The sequence below is a fragment of the Anabrus simplex genome, chromosome 1 (genome assembly GCF_040414725.1).
Source record: "Anabrus simplex isolate iqAnaSimp1 chromosome 1, ASM4041472v1, whole genome shotgun sequence".
Lineage (NCBI taxonomy): Eukaryota > Metazoa > Arthropoda > Insecta > Orthoptera > Tettigoniidae > Anabrus > Anabrus simplex.
The window spans coordinates 962806975-962829233 of record NC_090265.1 but is presented as its reverse complement, the minus strand read 5'-3'; the positions used below and the strand labels follow the sequence as shown (position 1 = coordinate 962829233).

The following is a 22259-nucleotide window of genomic DNA, read 5'->3' as shown; positions in this document are numbered from 1 at the left end:
TCCGTTCCCGGAAAATACGTTTTCCCGGAATATGCGTTCAAATTACGTGGTCCCGCGAGCATCGTAATTAAATCACGTTGTAATAGTCCCGCATTATCCGTTCCTCGAAGAAACGATTTCCCGGATCAACCGTCCAGAAATTCCAGTCCCATCAACGTTAAATCCTCGATCAATCGTTTTTTAATAAACCGTATCTCACAAAAGGACGGCTATGGCATATTTATGGATCTTGGCGTTAACGCCCCGTCACTGCGATAATTAAAGCAAGTACTGTACCGGTACTGGAAAAGCGATCGGCGGTGAACTTGCATAAGGGACCATCTTAGCATCGCATTCGGGTGGTATTGTTTAGAGAATCTCGGAAAATCATAAAGCAGAGAGTGGCAACAACAATTGCAAGGAGACACGGCGCATTTCGACAGCTCTGCTTGAAGACGGAACGAGTTTCGTCAAATGTTCGCACTTATAAAACGTCCATATTACGTCCAGGGTTAGATGTTTATATTTTTACTTTTTTCGATCGTACTGCCGAAGAGGTTTTTGGCACTTTGCTCAGGGCACTGCAGAATAACTGGGCTTTCAGGCAGGAATCGAAACTGCTTCTTAACACAAATTCAGTATTTTTGATATTATCGTACATGATTATGTTAGCGAGACCAAAACACATGTTGCACCTAAATGTAATTTAAAAAAAGAAAGCCATGGGAGGTCTTGGAATTGCTTATTACTGTTTAGGTCCTAATGTAAGACTGGGAATTTTACGTTTTCGTGTTAAAATACCAAAAACCGCAGTCGTTTTATTTGCGCACGTTACATTTTAAATGGTTGGTATAATTTCAAACTCGCACTGACATGTGCAGCGAGCGCGCTTTCCAGATGACCTCAAGGTCACGAATAACCGTAACTTCTGAAGTTTTGATATTTCTTTTATCTTTCCAATTTGGTTGGATTGTGACGCGCAGAATTGAATATAATGCATTCGAGAACTTTTAAGAATCGATACTTATATTCGAAACCATGTTTTCGAGTTCAACATAACCTTTAAAAGTCGACGTAGGCCTAATTTGCGCGGTACGAGATTTTCAGAAACTGACTACGAACAGTATACCGGAGACCAAATTACAATGAAAGATTAAGAAATGAACGGATTTCACATTCATTTTGGGTGCTTTCGTATCTAATGTGCTTTATTTTATTAGATGAGAGAATTAAAAACTACTTATGGTCGATTGTCGTTTGGCTTGGCGTTATTAGATTTTTCGAAGAGTTTGGCTAGTCTAATCAAAGTCGCTGAACTGAAAGAAGTTTTCACGGGAAACTGACGAAGATTCCCCTGTAAAACTGAATATAAAGTATCGAGATTTTGAACTCGCATACCGGTAATTAATGCGGTTTCGTGGTCTAACATGCCCGCCTCTCATCCAGAGGCCCGGGTTCGATTGCGACCAGGTCAGACAATTTTACCTGGATATAAGTCTGGTTCCAGGTCCACTCAGCCTACGCGATTACCTTTAATTGTGGAGCTATCTAATGGTGAGATGGCGACCCCGATCTACAGAGCCAGGAATACCGGCCGAGAGGATTCGTCGCACTGACCATGCGCACCTCGTAATCTGGAGTCCTTCGGGCTGAGCAGCGGTCGCTTGGCAGGCAAAGTCCCACTGGGGCTGTAGTTTGGTTTGGTTTAGGAGTTTTGCAAGATTATAATTATACATATTTCATTTTTGTGATGTTTAGCCAAATTGTTGATGGTTTTCATTCATTCCCGGATTTTCCGTTTTCCCGTATTGTACGTTTTATTTTCATGGTCCCTCGAAAAACGGAGAATCGAGGTTTCACTTTATCTGTTAAATAATGTTCACCCCATTCTCCCACCATTGTAGGAATTTGTATTCCTTTTTCTTTTTTGATTCCTGATATATGAATACAGCTTTTTCCATTTCCCTTTGTGGTCATTACCCTCTTGAAGTATGCCATTCATATAATTCTCTTTTGCTTCCTTTTTCACTCTATTCAGTTCCCTCATTAGCTGTTTTCTAGTTTCTCTACTCCCTCTACCATCTTTGATTTTCCTGTTTACTATTCTATATTTTCTTTTTAATTTTCTTATTTCCCTTGTATAATAAACAGGGTCTGAGGTCATTTTACCCTTCTTAACAGGTACAAATCTCTTCTCTCCTTCCCAGATGATTCCTTTAAATTTAGCCCAAAGTGTATCCACATTACTCCCTTCACTTATCCAACAACTGAATTGTGATTTAAGGTAAGTCCTACAATTTCTTGTCTTGTGTGACCCTCTTATTAAGCCTTTTTGATACCAGTCCTACATCCATTATTACAGCCTTATGGTCACCTATTCCTTCAATTACCTCAGTTTTATCAACAATTTCCCATGGTTTAACCAAGAATACATCTAGTAAGTTATTGACACGAGTCGGTTCTTGCACTACTTGTGTAAATCCTCCCTCCCAAATTAACTTATTTGCCAGTTTCTGTTCATGGGCTTCACTTGCAGCTCCATTCCATTCAACTTCAGGCAAGTTTAGATCTCCCCCAATTATTACTATATCATTATTATAGTTTTTATGAGTATAATCTATTATTTTTTTCAAATATTTCCATGTGTCTTTCCTCTCTTCCAGGCCTGTATGTTCCTATAATTCCCACCTCCTTCATATTATCACAAAGTAATTTTATTCCTAATATTTCATCTCTTTCGTCGGTAAACCATTCATGTGAACAGTAAGTTTCCTTCACCAGAATAAACACCCCCCCTCCCTTTTTATCTCCTCAGTCTCTACGATAGACTGTGTACCCTTCTGGAAATACTTCTCTATTACCCACCCCTTCTCTCAACCACGATTCCACTCCTATCACTACATCAGTCTATAAGATTCCATCAATGTACCGAATTTTACTTGTTTATTTACTACACTCTAACAGTTTACCAAGAGCAATCTCAGACCCCCTTCCTCCCTAAAACTTGACTGTTGCAATTGGGTAACTTGAAGTTCCTTACTTTCCTGAGTTTCATTTTCTAGTTGACTGAGCCAGCTTGAAGTACAGCTGGCTCTTTCTACTAGTTTTCCTGGTCAGTATTATAACTCAAGGGAGTTGCCTTTTTTACAGTACATATCTTAAGATTAATAAAATCTAGAGCAATATTTGCTATCTTTTGTTTACCTGAATTGTTTAGATGAAGGCCATGCTTTGTGTAACAGTGTCTCTCGAAACTGCTCCTATCAATTACCTGTGTATTACAAAACTGTTTACAAATTTTAACCATATCTGTATTAACTTTGTCCACTTCAATGTTCACACACGAGTCTCTAATCAAATCATGCCTGTGGGGCACGTTCACTACAAAGATGTTAGTGTGAGTCAGCTTACCTAGTGTACATTTAAGTTTAGAAAGTACATTCTTAGCGTCGTTGTGAGCTATGTTGTTCGTCCCACCGATGATCACTACTGCATCACGACTTCCGAGATATCTAGCTGCCTGTTCCGTGTTTTCCAATACCTTCTTGATTGGGGCCCCAGTATAGATGACGGCCGATACTGCAATATCTTCATTGTTCTTTTCTCCGCAATTCCCCTTGCCTGGCTGTCACCAAATATAAGAATCTTTGACACTTTCGCCAGTGCACTGTGTGGGATTTTAGGCCTAACTTTGCAGCTTCTCGAAACGGATTTTGCGCTATACATTTGACTGCTTCCCATACGGATAAGTCCTTGTATATTGCTTACTTCGCTCAGGGCTGAAAATCTATTTTTGGTGTCAATTACAAAGTTCACACTATCTGCTACGTGATGTTGTGGCATTACTTAAAATGCGAATACAAAAGAATTACGATTCCACTCGAACTTAGCAAATATGAAGAGCACTGTAGACGCACTGAAGTGAGTGAAAGTGCGAAAAGCTACATCTGCATGTTGCGGAAGACGTAGTCTATCATGACGTGGATAAATTTTGAATTTATATTACTCTGTAAAATACTATTTAAAAAAAATGTAAAACCAGTTTCGAATTAAAAGTCTGAATTTCGGTAATGGGACCAACATTGTTCTTCGAATGACAAATTATCTGTATTTTGAATTAAACGATTTAAATAACATGAAAAACCATACCTCATGTTTCCGAGAACGAGAGCTTCTTCGAAATAGGTAAGAATTTGAATTAACCGATTTTGAATTATCGAGTTTCTACTGTATTTGCTTATGTGTATTATTACAGTATGGTTTCACTTCAGTCCAAAGAGTAGTAAAAAATTTCAAGAAGGGGTTACCCACATACTCCTAGAGTAAAAAAAAGAAATCTGGGCATGATGTTGAAGGAGTGATTATAAGGGAGGATGACTAGTTAATGTTCATACTGGAAGGAAAAGGGGATTTGTACCTGGTATGTTTTTACCTCTTTTTCATATTATTCTGGGCTGAAATTGATAGGCACGATATTTTGCTGGGTTCTATCAGTGGTTCTTGACTTTGTCTTCTTTGCTGCCAAGGGTCCTAGGTCATTCCAAAAACCTGTAGATATTTACTTTAGGCCAAAGATTAACTTTAGAGCGGTACTTCACCTTAAACTTCTTCAGAGTATTTTCAAGCAATGTAACTGTGTACTAGTATTGGTATCAGCAAATTACTTGTAAACCTAGGCCTGTTTATTAGGTTTGTTCTGTATTTGACAATCTCCACCTGAGTCAGCGTATGATTGCTGGCTGTCAGATGGAAACTTTCTAAGCTTTTTATTTCTAACTGCCTGATGTAGTTCAGTTTCTCAATTTTGTGTAATGTTTTAGTATGGAATTCCTTGCAAGGTGGTTTGTAACAAGTACCTTTCCTTCTAAGATAATAAAATAAATGTTTATAGTTGTATCATTAATACAGGTGATCATGGTCTTCTAATCTAGATATAATAATCAAAGAATATTCATGATAAATTTTAGGGTAGGAAAGGTGTTAGTAATTCACCAACTTCATCGTCAGGTGACTTTGCTGCAAAGAAGTTGCTTTCAAGTAAAATCAGACTTTTTTCAGCCATTTAACAGAAATCACAATACCTGAAGAATGTGATCTCATATTTTTAAGAAAAATTATTTAGAACAAAGTTTCGTCGTCAAAATTTTTTGCAGGTACTGATTTAATATTTGCAACAAATTTGAAGAGAAATCAGAGCCACCATATCAATAGTGAAAAATTTCAGGTGTTGGTGGAAACACAATTAATCGTAGGGATAACTCAATCGCTTCAGGTTTAATGGTCCCATGCGCTTGCTTAGATATTAGATTTAAATCGCCTTCAACACGAGTAAGACATCTAAGCCACCCGGTCAAAACTATTGTGCACTGCTCTGAAATAAATGCCATAAATGTAACAGCAACAAAAATTTTCATGCACAGTTTTCAGTGAAGCATTAAAAATAATTGTAGTCAACAACAATTTCACAGTCACTCGTATCAAATGAACTGTCACTTTCACTTAAGATCTCTTGTTAAATATTATCTTAATTGCAATCGCTGTCCTCCGAATCACTGACTAAAACACTTTCAATTAACTCAGCAATAATATTGCTGTCACTTGCCTATATTACGCCCAGAACCATGGCTAGGAGACTGACCAATACCTCATGAGAAACGTACAGAGTTTCACCTTGTTTTCTTGCTTTCAGAGGCTACATTTGGGCAGTAAACAATGGTACAGTTATTTAGTTCTTCTTCTGGGTTGAACAGTGTTGTTGTTTTCTGTACATTCTGTACAGTTTCAAATACATCAAGCATCAATCTACAATGAAATGGAGGAAGGATCAATTAGTTGTAATTATACTAGATGGAATATTTTCTTCTACTGAAGGATATTTAATGATGTTACCGAGTTTAATTTTAATTTTTCCTGTAATTTGTAGTCATTTACTTCAATGCATAATGTTATTGCTATTACAACACACCTTCTTTATGATGTGAATATACAAGTACTGTATATTTCTTCCAAAATATATTTTTTATACCTGCACCAATCAGACAAGGGACAAGGGAAGTATTTTTTATTAAGGTAGATAATGTTCTTATGTTATTTGTTTATTTAGTGTATGGCTAGAGATACAGTGTCTGACTTAGGTAGGATCTACATTTCTATAGACATATATCTAAATTTTGGATGTAGTCTATAATTTCTGGGGTCGCGAGAGCGAAGTCACTAGCACAGCCATTATACAGTGGAACCTCGATTCTCTGTTTTTGGAGGGACCACGAAAAAAAAACGTACAACATGGGAAAACGGAAAATCCGGGAACAAATGAAACATCAACAATTTGGCTAAACATCACAACAATGAAATATGTACGGTATACTTACAATCTTACAAACCAAACTACAGCCCCAATGTGCCCTCTGCCTACCAAGCGAAGGCCTGCATGCAGATTACGAGGTGACGCATGGTCAGTGTGACGAATCCTCTCGGCCGTTATTCCTGGCTCTCTAGACCGGGGTTGCCATACCACCATTAAACAGCTCCTCAATTAAAGGTAATCGTAGAATGACTGAACCTGGAACCAGCCCTCATATCCAGGTAAAAATGCCTGACCTGGCCAGTAATCGAACCCGGGCCCTCCGGGTGAGAGGCAGGCAAGTTAGACCGCGGGGCTGGTTTCAAATGTTAATTACCGGTATGCAACTTAAAAATCTTGAAACTTTACATTCAGTTTTACAGGTGATTCGTCAATTTCCTATGAAAACTTCGTCATATTCCTTTGAAAACTTCATTCAGTTCAGCAACTTTGATCAGCCAAACTCTTCGAAAAATCTAATTAATACCCGTAACGCCAAGCTGAACAACAATCGAATACAAGTACGGTAGTTTTTCATTCTCTAATCTAATAAAATAAAACACATTAGATGTAAAAGCATCCAACATGATGGCAAAATCCTTTTTATTTTTTTATTTTTAAATCTTCCATTGTAATTTGATCACCGGTATACTGCTCCTAGTCAGTTCATGGAAATCTTGTGCCACGTAAATTAGGCCTACATCGACTTTTAAAGGTTACGTTGAACTCGAAAATATGGTTTCGAAAGTATCAATCCTCAAGTTCTCGAATGCATTATATTTAGTTCTGCCTGTCACTAATCACAATCAAATTGGAAAAAGAAAAAAATATCATTAACACTTCCAAAATTACGATTATTCGTGCCCTCGAGCTCAGCTGGAAAGCGCGCTCGCTGTACAAGTCGGTACGAGTGCGAAATAATCAAAGTTTTTAAATGTAACGTGCGCAAATAAAAGACTGTGGCTTTTATAACATTTTAACACAAAAACGTGAAATTCCCAGTCTTATATTAGGACGAAAACAGTAATAGGCAATCCTAAAACCTCCCACGGCTTTATGTATGTAAGGTGCAACACCTGTTCTGGTCTCGATAACATAATCGTATACAATAATATTAATAATAATAAATTTGTGTTACTTAAGGAGGAGCAGTTTCGATTCCTGCCTGAAAGCTCAGTGACTATACAGTGCCCGGAGGGAAATGCCAAAAACCTGTTCGGCGGCACACTCGAAAAAAAGTAAAAATATATACATCTAACCCTGGACATAATGTAGATGTTTTGCAAGTATGAACATTTGATGAAACTCGTTCTGTCTTCATGTAGAGCTGTTGAAATGCGCTCTGTCTCTTTCCAATTGTCGTGGGCACTCTCTGCTTTATGACTTCCGAGGATTCTCTAAACAATACTACCCGAATGCGACGCTAAGATGATCCCTTATGTAAGTTCACCGCCGATCGCTTTTCCAGTACAGTACGTCTTCAAATTACCACAATGACGGGACGTCAACACCAAGATCCATAAGTATGCCGTAACCGTCCTTTCTTAAGATACAGTTTCTTGAAAAATGTGTGATCGAGGATTTAGTGTTGATGGGACTGAAATTTGTGGATGGTTGATCCGGGAAATCGTTTCTTCAAGGAACGGATAATGCAGAATTTTTACAAAGTTATTTAATTAGGATGCTCGCGGGACCACGTAATTTGAATGAATAATGCGGGAAAACGTAGTTTCCGGGAACGTATAATCGAGGTTCTACTGTACTTTCTTATCCTACAATCTGTGATGACGTGGTGGATTGTCTGTTGTGTAGCACCGCAGTCACCTTCAGGTGTTGATATTCTGTTCCACTCGTAGTGGAAGGCTGCACAGTTCCTGTGGTTGGTTCGAATCCTGTTCATTGTGGACCATAGTCTACGAGGGAGGTTAAAACCAGGAGGCATTGTTGGGTAGTATTTGTCGTTGAATCTCTTCTGCCATTCAACGGAAGTTTGGCACTTGCTGTTCCTCATGTTCATGGCATCACTTGTTGGTGGTTTTCTTGAACGCAGGCGATTAGTATTTGCATCACCGATATCATCACGTATCAGCAGTTCTAGATTGTTCATTATTTTGTTGAATTCTCTTAGGAGAACATCTTTATGTCTGAGATCCGGAGGAGGAATATGACTTGACATTAGTAACCACTGTATGGGAATAGATTTGATTGTGCCAGTGATGAGATGCATTGTGGTGTTCAATTGAGTAAATATGAAATGTGTGTGGGCACTATTTAACCAAACTGCAGCACAGCATTCGGCAGTCAAATACACCAACCCTGGAGCTGAGCATCGCAGAGTTGCAGCTGTAGATCCCCAAGTTGTTCCACATAGTTTATGAATTATGTTGTTGCGAGTTCTTACTTTTGCAGCAACAATCTAGAAATGTTCTTTATAAAACAATGTTCTATCCAATGCGACCCCTAGATATTTAGGGTATCTATTGCTGGTTGTCCATGTACACTCCCTATTAGCTATTTTGTTGTTTAGATGAAAGCAGCAAACTTCAGTTTTGTTGGTGTTTGGTTTGAGTTTCCACATTTTAAAGTAGTGTGTCAACTTCTCAAGGTCTTCTGTCAAATTTTTCTTCCATTTACTCAACTGTTTGGTTTCTGATAGCGATTGCCCAGTCATCTGCGTATCCAAATTTCCTTGAAATTCTCTCCGGCATGTCTGCAATGTATTAACAGCAAGGAAGCAAGAACGGACCCTTGAGGTAGTCCGTTGTTCAGCAATCTTTGGCTGTTTACATCTTTCCCGTTGTGTACACAGAACTGTCTTTGACTCAACATGGTGTTCAAAAGCAGTGCAGTTATTCTACATGGGATAACTTTCAGAAATTTGTAGAGTACCCCATCTTTCCAGACTGCATCACAGGCTGCTGTTAAGCCTATGTATGCCACTGAAGTCTTGAGTTTTCTTTGGTAGCCTGCTTCTATGTAGGTTGTAAGAGATGTAACTAGATCTGTTGTATTTCTCTGTGATCTAAAACCTGCCTATTCCACTGGAATTTTCTTGAGTATATCAGGACCAATTCTGTTCAGCAGAAGTCTTTCTAAGAGTTTGTATGCAACACTGAGCAAAGCAACAGGGCAGTAGCTCTCTGGTTTTTCACTCGGTTTGCCTTTCTTCAGTATGGCAATAATCTTTGTCTGTTTAAAGAGCTTTGGTATTTGGCCCCTTTCAAGGATATCAGTGTAGAATTTGGTCAGCAAGGCACGAGCATGACATCCCCACGTTCACTGCATAGACCTTACGGGACAATGTGCAAACTTTTTGGCCAATCGACCTTACTGGTCTTGAGTGCCATGTCATTAAATGCTGTTCTCCACAATGCGTGAAGAACTTCGGGTGTAAGCCATCCTCACCAGGCGGCTTTACCTAACTTAATGTCACTGATGGCGATGTTTATTTCTTTATTGCTAAATGATTTGTGTTGTGTCACCGGGGAATTACGTTTAAGGAGTTTCATTTCCTTCCTTATGTCCATAGTAAGATTTTTGCTCCTTTTACTTTTGGAAGTCATGACTATACGAGAGGCAATCTTGTTTGGATGGACTTCTGACATCATCCCTGCAGTTGTTTTTCCAACCCCAAGTTTCTTTAGAAGAGACCATGCTTCTCGGCTTGATTTTCTGTACTGTAGTTTAATTACCTATGATTGATTTTGGGCAGTCAAGTGAACTAACTTTATCTTTCCATTTTTTCCTCTTGGCTGCATCTAGACTGTGTAAGAGTTGATCTGCAATTTCACTCTCACTGTTCTCAAGAAATTGTTGGTGAAGTTTTTCATGTTCCTCACTCCATCCATGGATATATTCCTTGCGAAAGCCTCGAGAGATATTTTCCTTTGCTGCAGATATCATAGCTCCTACAAATCTTTCATAGGTGGTATCCGACGTACACATTTATCAAGTTCTTCTGTGAAGCCAGGCCAATCAGCCTTATTGAAATTCCAGCTTGGTCGAGGGCTAGAAGTGATCAGAGGGATTTGGTCTATGTTGACCATGTGGGAAGTCATTAAGCACCTTTCGAGTAGTTGGTAGAGGTTTGTTTCCTTCGTCTCTGGACACAAAGCATAGATCAGGACAATACTCTCTATTCCATGCTGCTGATTTAAACGTATTTCGCTTTTTGGCAACAAAGGCGTGAAAGAGGTTGTTTCTGTCTATCCATTCCACTACTGCTTCACCATTCTCATCATTAGTTTTGTATTTCCAATCCTGGTGGTGACTGCTGAAATCTCCAATGTATACTGCTGGATGTGGTCGTATATCCAGAACATGGTTGGGCCACTTGGATTTCGGAAGTTTGTAGATGTTTGAGACCTCAGTGTCACCTATTCTAATGACAACGGAGTGGATGTCCTCCTCTGTACTGGAAGACAGAAGAAAGGCATTATCTATTGTATTTTGCACATTCTGCATTACTATAGGTTTGATGACAGGTTGCACCCAGATCGTATCTTAGTATTTTTCCTCTAGCCCGCAGCTGTTGTTCGTCAATGGTGTGTGTTACTTGTATGACTGCCAGATCAACTTCATGAGAAAGTAGCAGTTTAGACAAGGCTTCACTTTGAGTATGACTAATACCTTCAATGTTTAGTTGACATATACGTAGGACAGGTCCCCCAGTGGTAGAATGGCACTTAGAAGGGCCCTCCCTTTTAAAAGTCATTCGTAATAGTCATAGTTTTATACTATATCTTGATCAAGATGTAAAAGCTTTACGTCTGATCTCCTGATAGTCGTTGCTCCCTTAGCACCACCCACGGGTCACGTGTAGGGTACTCTTAGGTTAAACCTATGGACGTAAAGAACGTTAGACTCCCAATATTCTTATGTATAGGTGAAGAACTGAAGAACCATATATAGGTAAGCGGGTTTCCCCTGGTTGAAGTTCAACCTGTGTCTAATTATGAATAATAATACACTGAATGAATTAGCTGTGCGGTTCGGTCACATCGCTGTGAGCTTGCGTTCGGGAGATGGTAGATCTGAACCCCAGTCAGGAGACCTGAAGTTGGTTTTACATGTTTCTTCATTTTCACTCCAGACTAATTTTGTGACTTGTGGCTGTACCTTTATTAAGGCAACGTTAGCTTCCTTCCATTCCTGTTCTAGTCCTCTCCTATTGCAGTGTTGCCATACGACCTGTTTTCAGTTGGTGAGGCTTAAGCCAATAACAAAAAAAAATTACGAAATAAAAATTTGTTGATGCTGTTTGACTTATTAGTGCCCCTGTACATTTTCTGGGACTGAGAAAGATGGCTGTGTGGTTAGGGGTGCACAGCTGTGAGCTTGCATTTGGGAGATAATGGGTTCGAACTCCAATGTCGGCAGCCCTGAAGGGGGTTTTCCGTGGTTTCCCAGGCAAATGATGGGGCTGCACCTTAATTAAGGCCACTTCCTTCCCACTCCTAGCTCTTTCCTATCACATCATCACCATAAGAATTATCTGTGTTGGTGCATTATAAAGCAAATTGTAAACAAAACAAAAACATTTCCTGGTTTCCCCAATTAGGTGAGCGAGATACAACCAATCTGGAAGCTGAAAATATGTTTAAAAATGCCCGTATCTTATTGAAGAAGAAAACAATACCCAAGCAAAAGGAAGAACAGATAGGTCCCAAACGGTAAGCAAGTTCTTGAATTTTTTGAAATCAGAATAAATCATACAATTCAGCTCTCTCTCTCTCTCTCTCTCTCTTGTTTTTTAAGAATATGGTTATAATAATGAGAACATCAAAATACAGGTAGGAAACGTTTGAAATTAAATTAAGCAAGTGAAGGAGAGAGTGTGTGACTACCTCAGGTGGAAGAGGGCTGGCCTCCTGATCTCAGATTGGTGGGTCTGATCCTGGCATAGTCCGGTGGTATTTGAAGGTACTCAAATATGCCAGCTTCCTGTCTATAGATTTACAGGTACATAAAAGAACTCTTGCAGGACGAAATTCCAGCACCTCAGCGTCTATGAAATCTGAAGAAGTAGTTAGTGGGCCGTTAAAACAATAACTTTATCATTCGCAATTCCTCAGAGAGCTTCAAAGATGATCTAATTTCTGTTTACATAGCTTGGCTCTTTAGTGTTTCTATACATTTCCTGAGTAAGATTGAAGATATAACCAGCCTGCAAGCTGAAAATATGCTCAAAAACCTCTCTCTCTTACTGCTTATTGAAGAGAGAAGAAACTATTCACGCAAAATAAAGGAAATACATTCAGTCATTCCTGGAACTTTTTAAAATCACATCACATCTATATATAATATATAAAATATATAAAATATAAAATATATATATAAAATATGAGTTTTGTCTGTACATGGTTCAGAATTTGAAAAGAATGGTATTTGTGTATTGGCCATGTCCATAGTAACAAGGAAATGCACTTTTTACTTTTCCGTAATTTCTGTCTGGCTGTCTGTCTGTATGTATGTATGTATGTACATGCATCATGAGAAAACGGCTGAAGAGAATTTAATGAAAATATATGAAGCCGGGGGATGAACCACTACCATCTAGGCTATAAATCATTTTACTCACGCTGAGTGAAATGGTAGTTTAGGGGAAGGCCTAAAATTGAATTCTCAAATATTTATATTATTAGTGGTCCTATCGATAAATACTACATAACTACAGCTATATAGAATTAAATTTCCAATCATTTATGTCATACATTGTTACCGTATGGGGTTTGATAACACAGATATTCATGAATTTGTATTTTTGTTGCCAAGTCCATATCAACGCGGAGCCACGAGAAAATGGGTTAACAGAATTTACTGAAAGTCTGTATATAGAGTCGGGGAATAAGAAACTACAGTCTAAATTATAAACAATTTTATTCACCCTGTATGAAATTGTAGTTTAAGCGAAGGCACCTAAAATTTAATTTTTAAATACCTATGTCATTGGTCCTATTGAAAAGTACTACATAACAAAGTGTACAGAGAATACAATTTCTGACCGTTTATGTTTTATTCAATTTTACCGTACCAACTATGATAAGAGTGGTATTTCAGAGTTGGAAAAAAACCAAATGCGAAGGCCTACAATATTGAAAGCGCATAACATTGATCAACAATAACATTACAATGACCTCTGTTTTGTGGTGATGTTCTTTGTCTCCTATGCTGCCGCTCAACTCCGATAGATGAGATTACTGTTGCATACCGAGTATAACAGCCTGACTGAATATTGGCGGGAAATAGCTGGGGAGTTAGAAAACTTTCTTCTTTGGCATGTCATTCCTCTGGTTCATATATTTTCTGATATCGTACTGCTGGTACGTAACTCACTGGTTCATCATAGTATTCCAGCTATTCAATCCCTACTCTGACGCGCTGTTTTGAATGAGCAGTGTGCACTATTAAGGCAGAGGCTCACTTAGTAGTATATCAGTCAATACTGATCTGCATTTAGGGCAGTCACCCAGGTGGCAGATTCCCTATCTGTTGCTTTCCTAGCCTTTTCCGAAATGATTTCAAAGAAATTGGAAATTTATTGAACATCTCCCCTGGTAAGTTATTCCAATCCCTAACTCCCCTTCCTATAAATGAATATTTGCCCCAGTTTGTCCTCTTGAATTCCAACTTTATCTTCATATTGTGATCTTTCCTACTTTTATAAATGCCATTCAAACTTATTCGTCTACTAATGTCATTCCACGCCATCTCTCCGCTGACAGCTCGGAACATACCACTTAGTCGAGCAGCTCTTCTTCATTCTCTCAATTCTTCCCAATCCAAACATTGCAACATTTTTGTAACACTACTCTTTTGTCGGAAATCACTCAGAACAAATCGAGCTGCTTTTCTTTGGATTTTTTCCAGTTCTTGAATCAGGTAATCCTGGTGAGGGTCCCATACACTGGAACCATACTCTAGTTGGGGTCTTACCAGAGACTTATATGCCCTCTCCTTTACATCCTTACTACAACCCCTAAACACCCTGCCATAACCATGTGCAGAGATCGGTACCCTTTATTTACAATCTCATTTATGTGATTAGTAGTAGTAGTAGTAGTAGTAGTAGTAGTAGTAGTAGTAGTAGTGGTAGTAGTATGACCTGGTCTAGAATTACAATTTAGGCATATTCCAAATTATAGCACCACAATTCACTAAATAACTCAAAATTCAACCCTGAAAAGAGCCGTTTCTTAAAACGAGCTTCTTCCTCTTCACTTTTATTAAATTCTACGCTTGCTTCATTCAAAATTAGCAGTGAAGAGGGTTTTTTTTTTCTCTGGCTTGGAGGAAAAAACTGCCTTCAAGTCAGATAGATTTTTCCGCCGCCAGTGTAGTGAATTGAGATTTTCCGACTTATCGGGTACTCTTAGGAAACAGATTAGTAAAAGGGCATAGTTTTTGCCCTGGGACTCTCCACTATTTGACCCCCATCCAGAAAAACTAAGAGTGTTCACGGATCACAGCTGTCTGCGGCCTGGTCATTACAGCTCTGGAACTTTGGACCGTTAGGTCGGCAGCGTACAACTGTTCGTTAAAAGTGGGAAAATGTGTGGTTTTTCATTTGATCGAGTATTTCATGTGAAATCATTGCTTTTACTTGCGCCATTCCTACTGACGCCATTGTAATGACCTATGTTCATTTCAGTTGGGAAAACCACTACGACAGTCTTTCTGAGGATGTAAAAAGGCAGGTGGAGAGTGAGTGTCTGTCATTATAATCCAATTCCTCAACCTGATTGTGACTGATGATAGGCAAGTGGGCCTACCATTACAATCAAAATTCCCTAACGCAGTCTTCATATCAGAAAAGACGTTTGGTGACTTCCCCATTGTGTTTCCAGGGTAATGTTAAGAGCTATGCAATTTAATACAGTCTTGCTCACAACGTGTACTCTACCTAACCTACAATTCTGTATACAATGTAGAATTCCGTAGCGAAGCACGGGTACATCAGCTAGTAGATTTATAAAATAAACTACACTGTTCAAAATGTTCTTTTCACAAATAGGTTATAGTACTGTGTGTATCAAAATAAAGGCAAAAATATATAACATTAAATTGAGTGAGGGTGAGAGGGAGTGTTTCTTTCCTTAATTCCACATTGAGCGTGAAAACCGACTTGATTATAAATATCTTTATTTACTTCGTTTTAGCTTTTGCAATTTATACTTTGGTAAGGGAACCTTGATTATTGATGCTTACATTGAGGTTAGTTTGTTATGGTTGTATCTGGTGATTTTAATAAGTAACAAGTCAAGTTGGCAGTAGTGATGAACCTTGAAAAGAGAAAGGGCAGTGACACTTGTTTTTTAGTGTATTCGCTTACATGCTGAGGACTATACCCATGTGCAATTCTTAGATCCCAATCTATGACAGAACTACCAATAGATGACAGGCTGTTACACCACTGGTTTGCAAAACAAAATGTTATAATACCTGTATGCAATTCTACGATCCCAGTCTATGAGACAGCTAGATGTAGATGGTAAGCTGTTACGCCACTGGCAACAAAGTTGTTCAATCTGATCACTAAGGTCACTGGCATTTCCAAGAGTAAACATCTCGCCAAAATTTAGGAACATCTGAAAAACAAAAACAAATGTTGAAGTGACAGTGAATGAATTTTATATGATATTCAATAATAACATAAGCATTCACCAAGATTAGAAGAGGAATAAACTTTATGAGTGTAAGCAACTTGTTACTTTGGAAATCAAAGAGTCTAATATAATTATTATGTTGTAAACTTCTCCAGAAAACACGAGTAACATCACCCAATAACACTGACAGCACGACACATCCTCTTCCTACACCTCCTCATCATATCCACTAGGCCTACCAGCAAATTTCAAATTCCTCCAGTTATAACAAGGCAATTCACAGAGCTAAGAAAACTGTAGTCACCTTAAAAAAAAAAAAACACCACTTTTTAGCAGAAACAACAACAAAAATATTAACAACATTAACTACTACAGTTACTACTACTGGCATTTTCCTGCTTTAGGTTGCTGGGACTGTTCTTCTAGAATGCTGTCTCCACTTTATCCTGTTGTGAATATCAGATGACCTTAACTTTCTAGCTTTCGCATCACTGCTGAATGTGTCCATCCATGTTTGTCTTGGTCATCCTCTAGGTCTTTTTCCATTTATCTCAAAGCTGAATGCTACTGCTGCCACAGAAGTGTACTGCGCTCTCCTCATCTGACCATCCCATTGGAATCTTCTATCCAACATCATTTTGGCAATGGAGAAATCAACAATTTCAAAGCAAATTCTAAACTTTATTTTTTTTTTGCTAGTGGCTTTACGTCGCACCGACACAGACAGGTCTTATGGCGACTATGGGATAGGAAAGGCCTAGGAGTTGGAAGGAAGTGGCCTTGGCCTTAATTAAGGTACAGACCCAGCATTTTCCTGGTGTGAAAATGGGAAACCATGGAAAACCATCTTCAGGGATTTCCAACAGTGGGATTCAAACCCATTATCTCCTGGATGCAAGCTCACAGCCACGTGCCCCTAACCGCATGGCCAAGTTGCCTGGTAATTTTCAACTTTCATGATCTTTTTTGTATATGAGGATGCTACAAAAAACAGCTCATTAACAAAATGGAAAATATGTCAACACTACACTGTTCTGTACTGTCTCCCCTTGAGGCCTTGAATACAGATAGGTGCAATTACTGTTTTCGTTCAGTCAGAAGGTACTTAATAACATTTCATACTGATCTTACTAATCTGTGAAGCCATTTCATCCTTGTCTTCCCATTATATTTCTGCATTTCAGGTCTAATTTCATCTACTCCTGCTACTTTATGACAATGGAGATGATTTACCACAATTCCCAACTCCTCAAGCATAATATCACACATCAACATTCTGCACCCCTGAACTCTGTTATTCAAAATCAAATCAAAATCTCTTTATTTGCAAAAGAGGTGTCTACCTAGGTGGCAAATGGTACACTAAAATACATTATTGTCAAGCACTAAATTTTAGATTAACAAGAGAAGAAAATTTTCCCAAAATACAATATTATACAATTTACACTAACAATTTTTTTCTATTAAACACACAGCTCATCCTTAATAAATGTATATTGTTTACAAAATTCTACTTATAATATCTCCTGTACTACTTACAAATATAGTCAACTCATATACAGTATGTGGAATTACAACAAATAATACTGTACAACTGGTATAACATTAAAATTTACTTTGCATTTATTTACTTATTTATTTTTTACTCATTTTGGAACCTAAGTAGCATAACAACCTGCTGCGACTTAACCAGAGCCCCTTTGGCTATCACTTTTCAGAGTTCCTGAAGGGCCTTCACAGCTACTGTAGCAGTCCCAGGGCCCTCGAAGTCCGCACTGTACTTTGCCCCTAGACGCAGTCCCCTACTTTGGCTGTCCAAACTCCTTAGACCAGGGGATGGAATGAATTTATACACACACATTTTTAATTTACATTAACCAGCACTGGTCGAATGCCCTCTAACATTTCATTTATTTTCTCTGTTGCTGTTTATTCTCTTCTTGAATAGCTGTACAGATTTTGGAAAGGGATCAAACACTACCCCTGGTAAACTGTTCCACTCCTTCACGCCCTTCCCAATGAATGAAAATTTACCCCAATCGCTTCTGCTAAAATTCCTTCTAATTTTATATTTCTGATCAGTCCTGCCAATATAATTATTTTCCAACTGAAGCCTGTCACAGATATCTCCCCATGCTTCTTCTCCTGTATAGGCTCTATATAATCCTATAAGTCTAGTTTTCTCCCTTCTCTTACTTAAAGTTTCGCACCCAAGTTCCTTTAACATTTCTGATACACTACTCTTTCTCCTGAAATCCCCTGTTACAAATCTTGCTGCTTTCCTCTGCACACTATCTATTTCTTTTATTAGGTATTCTTTGTGAGGATCCCAAACACTGTTTGCATATTCCAATAATGGACGAACCATACTTAAGTAACTTTCCTCTTTTAATTCTTTGTTGCATCATTTATGTAGCCTCATTATGACATGTAACAATCTGTATGCTTTCCCAACAATGTCATCCACATGACCCTTCCAGTGCAAATTACTTTCAAATCTCACACCTAAGTATTTGCACTTACCATCTTTTGGGATAACTACCTCATCTAAAGTATATTCAAATTCAGTTTTAAAACTCTTGTTTGTAAATATTGTAAGAGTTGATTTGCCTCCATTAACCTTCATATTATTCTCTTCAACCCATTGCTGGATACTCTCAAGGTCCCTTTGTAATTCTGAACAATCCTCAATGTTATTTATTTCCCTATAAACAATTATGTCACCTGCATACAATCTGATTTTTGATGTTATATTGTTCCCTAAATCATTTGCGTATATTAAGAAAAGTAACGGACCGATTATACTACCCTGTGCAATTCCCTTCCAAACTTTCTCTTCCTGAGATATATAATTTCCTACTTTGACTTTCTGAACCCTTGAATTTAGAAATGTTTTTATCCAATGTGTAACCCTTACGTCCAATCCTATTCCCTCCAATTTCTTTAATAATATTCCATGTTCCACTCTATCAAAGGCTTTGGAAAAATCTATGGCTATGCAATCTAACTGGCCTCCTGAATCCAATTGATCTGATATGTCCTGCTGATATCCCACCAGTTGTGCCTCACTAGAAAATTTCTTTCTAAATCCATACTGACTTCATGAACCAATTTTTATCATCACATATCCCTCTGATGTACTTTGATATTAAACTCTCCAGTATTTTACAAACTATACTGGTCAGGCTGATTGGTCTGTAGTTCTCTGGTTTCCTTTTACCACCCTTTCCTTTATAAATTGGTATTATTATAGATTCCTTCCATTCCTTTGGCATTACACTATTATTTATAACATAGTCAAAGAGAAATTTCAAATAAGGCACTATGTACCACCCCATTGTCTTTAACACCTCCCCAGTAATTTGATCACTTCATGCTGCTTATCCTTGCTGAAGCAGCTGGACATCATTCAAGCATTCATGACATCACGGAAAGTTTCCCTTTCATGGTGAGAAGACTTTTAAAATATTTCTTTCACCTGTCCAATGATTTCCCAGGAGCTACTGCAAGTTCACCTGATTTACCCAAGATATTATTTATTTCCTTTTTCTCTCCCTTTCTAAGATTCCTTATTATGAAAATCTTCCCATGGCTTCTTCTTGGATACAACAATACTTGTTTTGCCCTGTTTCCTTCATCTACATACAATTCCTTGTTTGGAACCATTACTGATACACATATATATTTTTTTTTACATCACCAAGATGTAACAGTTGTTCCTAGGTAATCCCTTGCTTTTTCTACTACATCATCGCTATATGCCACTCATTCTCCTTCTATAACTTGAATATGCTTAATTTTTATTGTTTGGATGGAACTTTTGACTCATCACATCTACAGTATGTACTTCATTCTAATTTCCTCATCCAGGAGATTTTCTATTCTTATTAGTCTGTGTTGACATTCCACTTCCTCTGCCCTAGGTTTAGAGATATTTGGGTCACTAGAGATCAGAGATATTTAGTTCACTAGAGATCAGATAGTGGTCTGTATTATAAAAAAATCCGAAGAATACTTGCACACTCCTTCCTGAATTCGAAGTTGGTAAAGATACAGCCTATTATGGACCTGCTTTCGCTACCCTCCCATGTGTCTCTGTGAATAGCCTTATGGTTGAAGAATGTATTTATAGCTTCTAATCCAATAATAGCAAAATGTCCAGTAAATGCTTCCCATTCCTATTAGCTTCCACATCATCCCCATATTTACTCATCATGTAACCATACCCTTCAGTTTTATTTCCAACTTTCATATTTAAATTGCCCATTAGCATTATCCTATCCTTGCTGTTGCTCTTGACTACGATGTCATGCAGTGCTTCATAAAAGTTGTCAACTTCATCCTCATCTGCACCCTCACATGGTGAACACACAGAGGTAATTCATGTCCTAATTTCTCAAACTGCTAAATTTACCCACTTCCTATCCCATCATCGTCATATGACCAATCTGTGTAGGTGCGACGTAAAGCAAATCGTAAATTAAAAAAAAAAAAAAACATACGCTTCACTTAATTAATTCTCGTTTGGCAAATATGCACTAGAGTAACAATGTATGGACATGATTTTTAGAATTTTCATTATGTGTGCATAGAATAAGAAATATATATTTATTACAGTGAGAATTTCCTGGGTGTTTCTGGTTCTAAATTGACACAGTCAAGCAAAGGATGAGTTCTTTCGAACATTCTAATAATGGTTTAGAGGGATAAAAGTACTTTTTTTTTTTTACAAATACAATATCCAATGTATGGAATTATACAAAGAATAGTAATAATAAATGAGAAAAGAAAAATACCTGAAAATACTGTATTTTAAGCGAGTTCACTGTGCAGTTAGGGTTGTGCAACTGTGAGCTTGCATTGGGGAGTTAATGATTTGAACTCCACTGTCGGCAGCTCCAAAGAGGTTTTTCCATGGTTTCCCATTTTCACACCAGGCAAATTCCTGTTTTTCAAAAATGCCCTAGAGTAACAATGTATGGAGATGATTTTTAGAATTTTCATTATGTGAGCAGAGAATAAAGAAACTGTACATATACTCAGTACCATGTTTTGTCCAGGTGTTTAAGAAAAAATATATTTAATTTGAAAAAGGTAAACATGGCTGGCAAAAAGGTTCTTGATATGTTTCCACTAATGCACAGCCATGGTTATTCTCTATATGTACCATGATACATTAAATTCGTGTCCAAATTTCTACTGAGTATTGCTCCTTAGACTTTTTCATTCAGAACTGATGCTACTGTTCATGGTGTTTTGGGGTGTGGCTGAATTTTCAGTCAGTCTTGATAAAGCCTACTGTAATAATGACAAAACATCAGCTACTTACCAATCCAGGACATGGCACAATAGCCCCAACACCTCAGGCAACAATTTATTTAGCAATTTTTCTTTAAGGGGAGTAAGCCAGCCAAAATTGGGCAAAAATCAAAATCGAGTTATTGGTCGTGTTTGCATCTCTGATATATTAACATTATGCCAAAAGAAGGAAAGCACAAACTCAGTTTGAATGCTTGAATTTCAATCACCTCTCAAATGTGACATTTGGTAGCCATGCCCCCTTCTATAGTATCAGCGACTCAAGTGAAACTTATGGGAAATATACTTGACCAATGTTGACTATGTGTCTGACAGTACCCAAAACTTGAAAGATAACGTTTCATCAGTCCTATTAGTAGCATTTGGAGACAATTGAAAGACATGTGGTGTGTCTAGCCTATAGTGGGAAAAGTTTGTGTACTTCCTTAGTGTTTCGTTGTGCTGAAATATTGTGCTTTTGCCAGTTGTACAGTACTGGCATTCTGATAAGATAAGAGACTGTTGTAGTGTCTTTAATCATCACTTGTGAATGTTATATAGCAAGTATGGTTCGAATAAAAAAAGTCTAGTAAGCGCAAATTTTCTGGAAACTACTGGACTTGTTTCTCAAGTAAGGAAAATGTCCGTGAGGTTATGGTTACAGAGGCTGAATCTACACTATTCACATAAATAAACCAGACAGAATGGTGGAAGAAATTGAGAAGTGTTCAAGAAGGAAGGGAAGAAACAAGAAGAACTTCACAGAGGATGGGGAGAACGAAGAGTATTGTCCCTGTTTTTACCATCAAGGTAATTTGCCCCACACTAGTCAGCCAATCCCAGGCGTGTTCAGTCCAAAATATATTAATAATGCCCTAAAATACGTACACCCTGGATCTTGATGGGGAGCATATAACTAAATACGGACACGGTGAGGTCAATTAAAACTACAAATAAAGCAAGGCAAAGCATGACGTCAGTTTTGGAGGAAAATCTGTTTATTTAAAAAACTAACAAGATAAATATATTAAAAG

General features: G+C 38.0%; 1 protein-coding gene across 1 annotated transcript in view; it reads right to left on the bottom strand.

The window, feature by feature from the left end:
* The window catches only part of LOC136857637 (DNA-dependent protein kinase catalytic subunit), an 873484-nt gene that overhangs the window by 200195 nt on the left and 651030 nt on the right, over positions 1-22259 (bottom strand). Inside the window, exon 39 of the mRNA XM_067136445.2 lies at positions 15764-15909. Within this exon, the coding sequence (XP_066992546.2) occupies positions 15764-15909 (146 nt within the window). The remainder of the gene's footprint in view (positions 1-15763; positions 15910-22259) is intronic.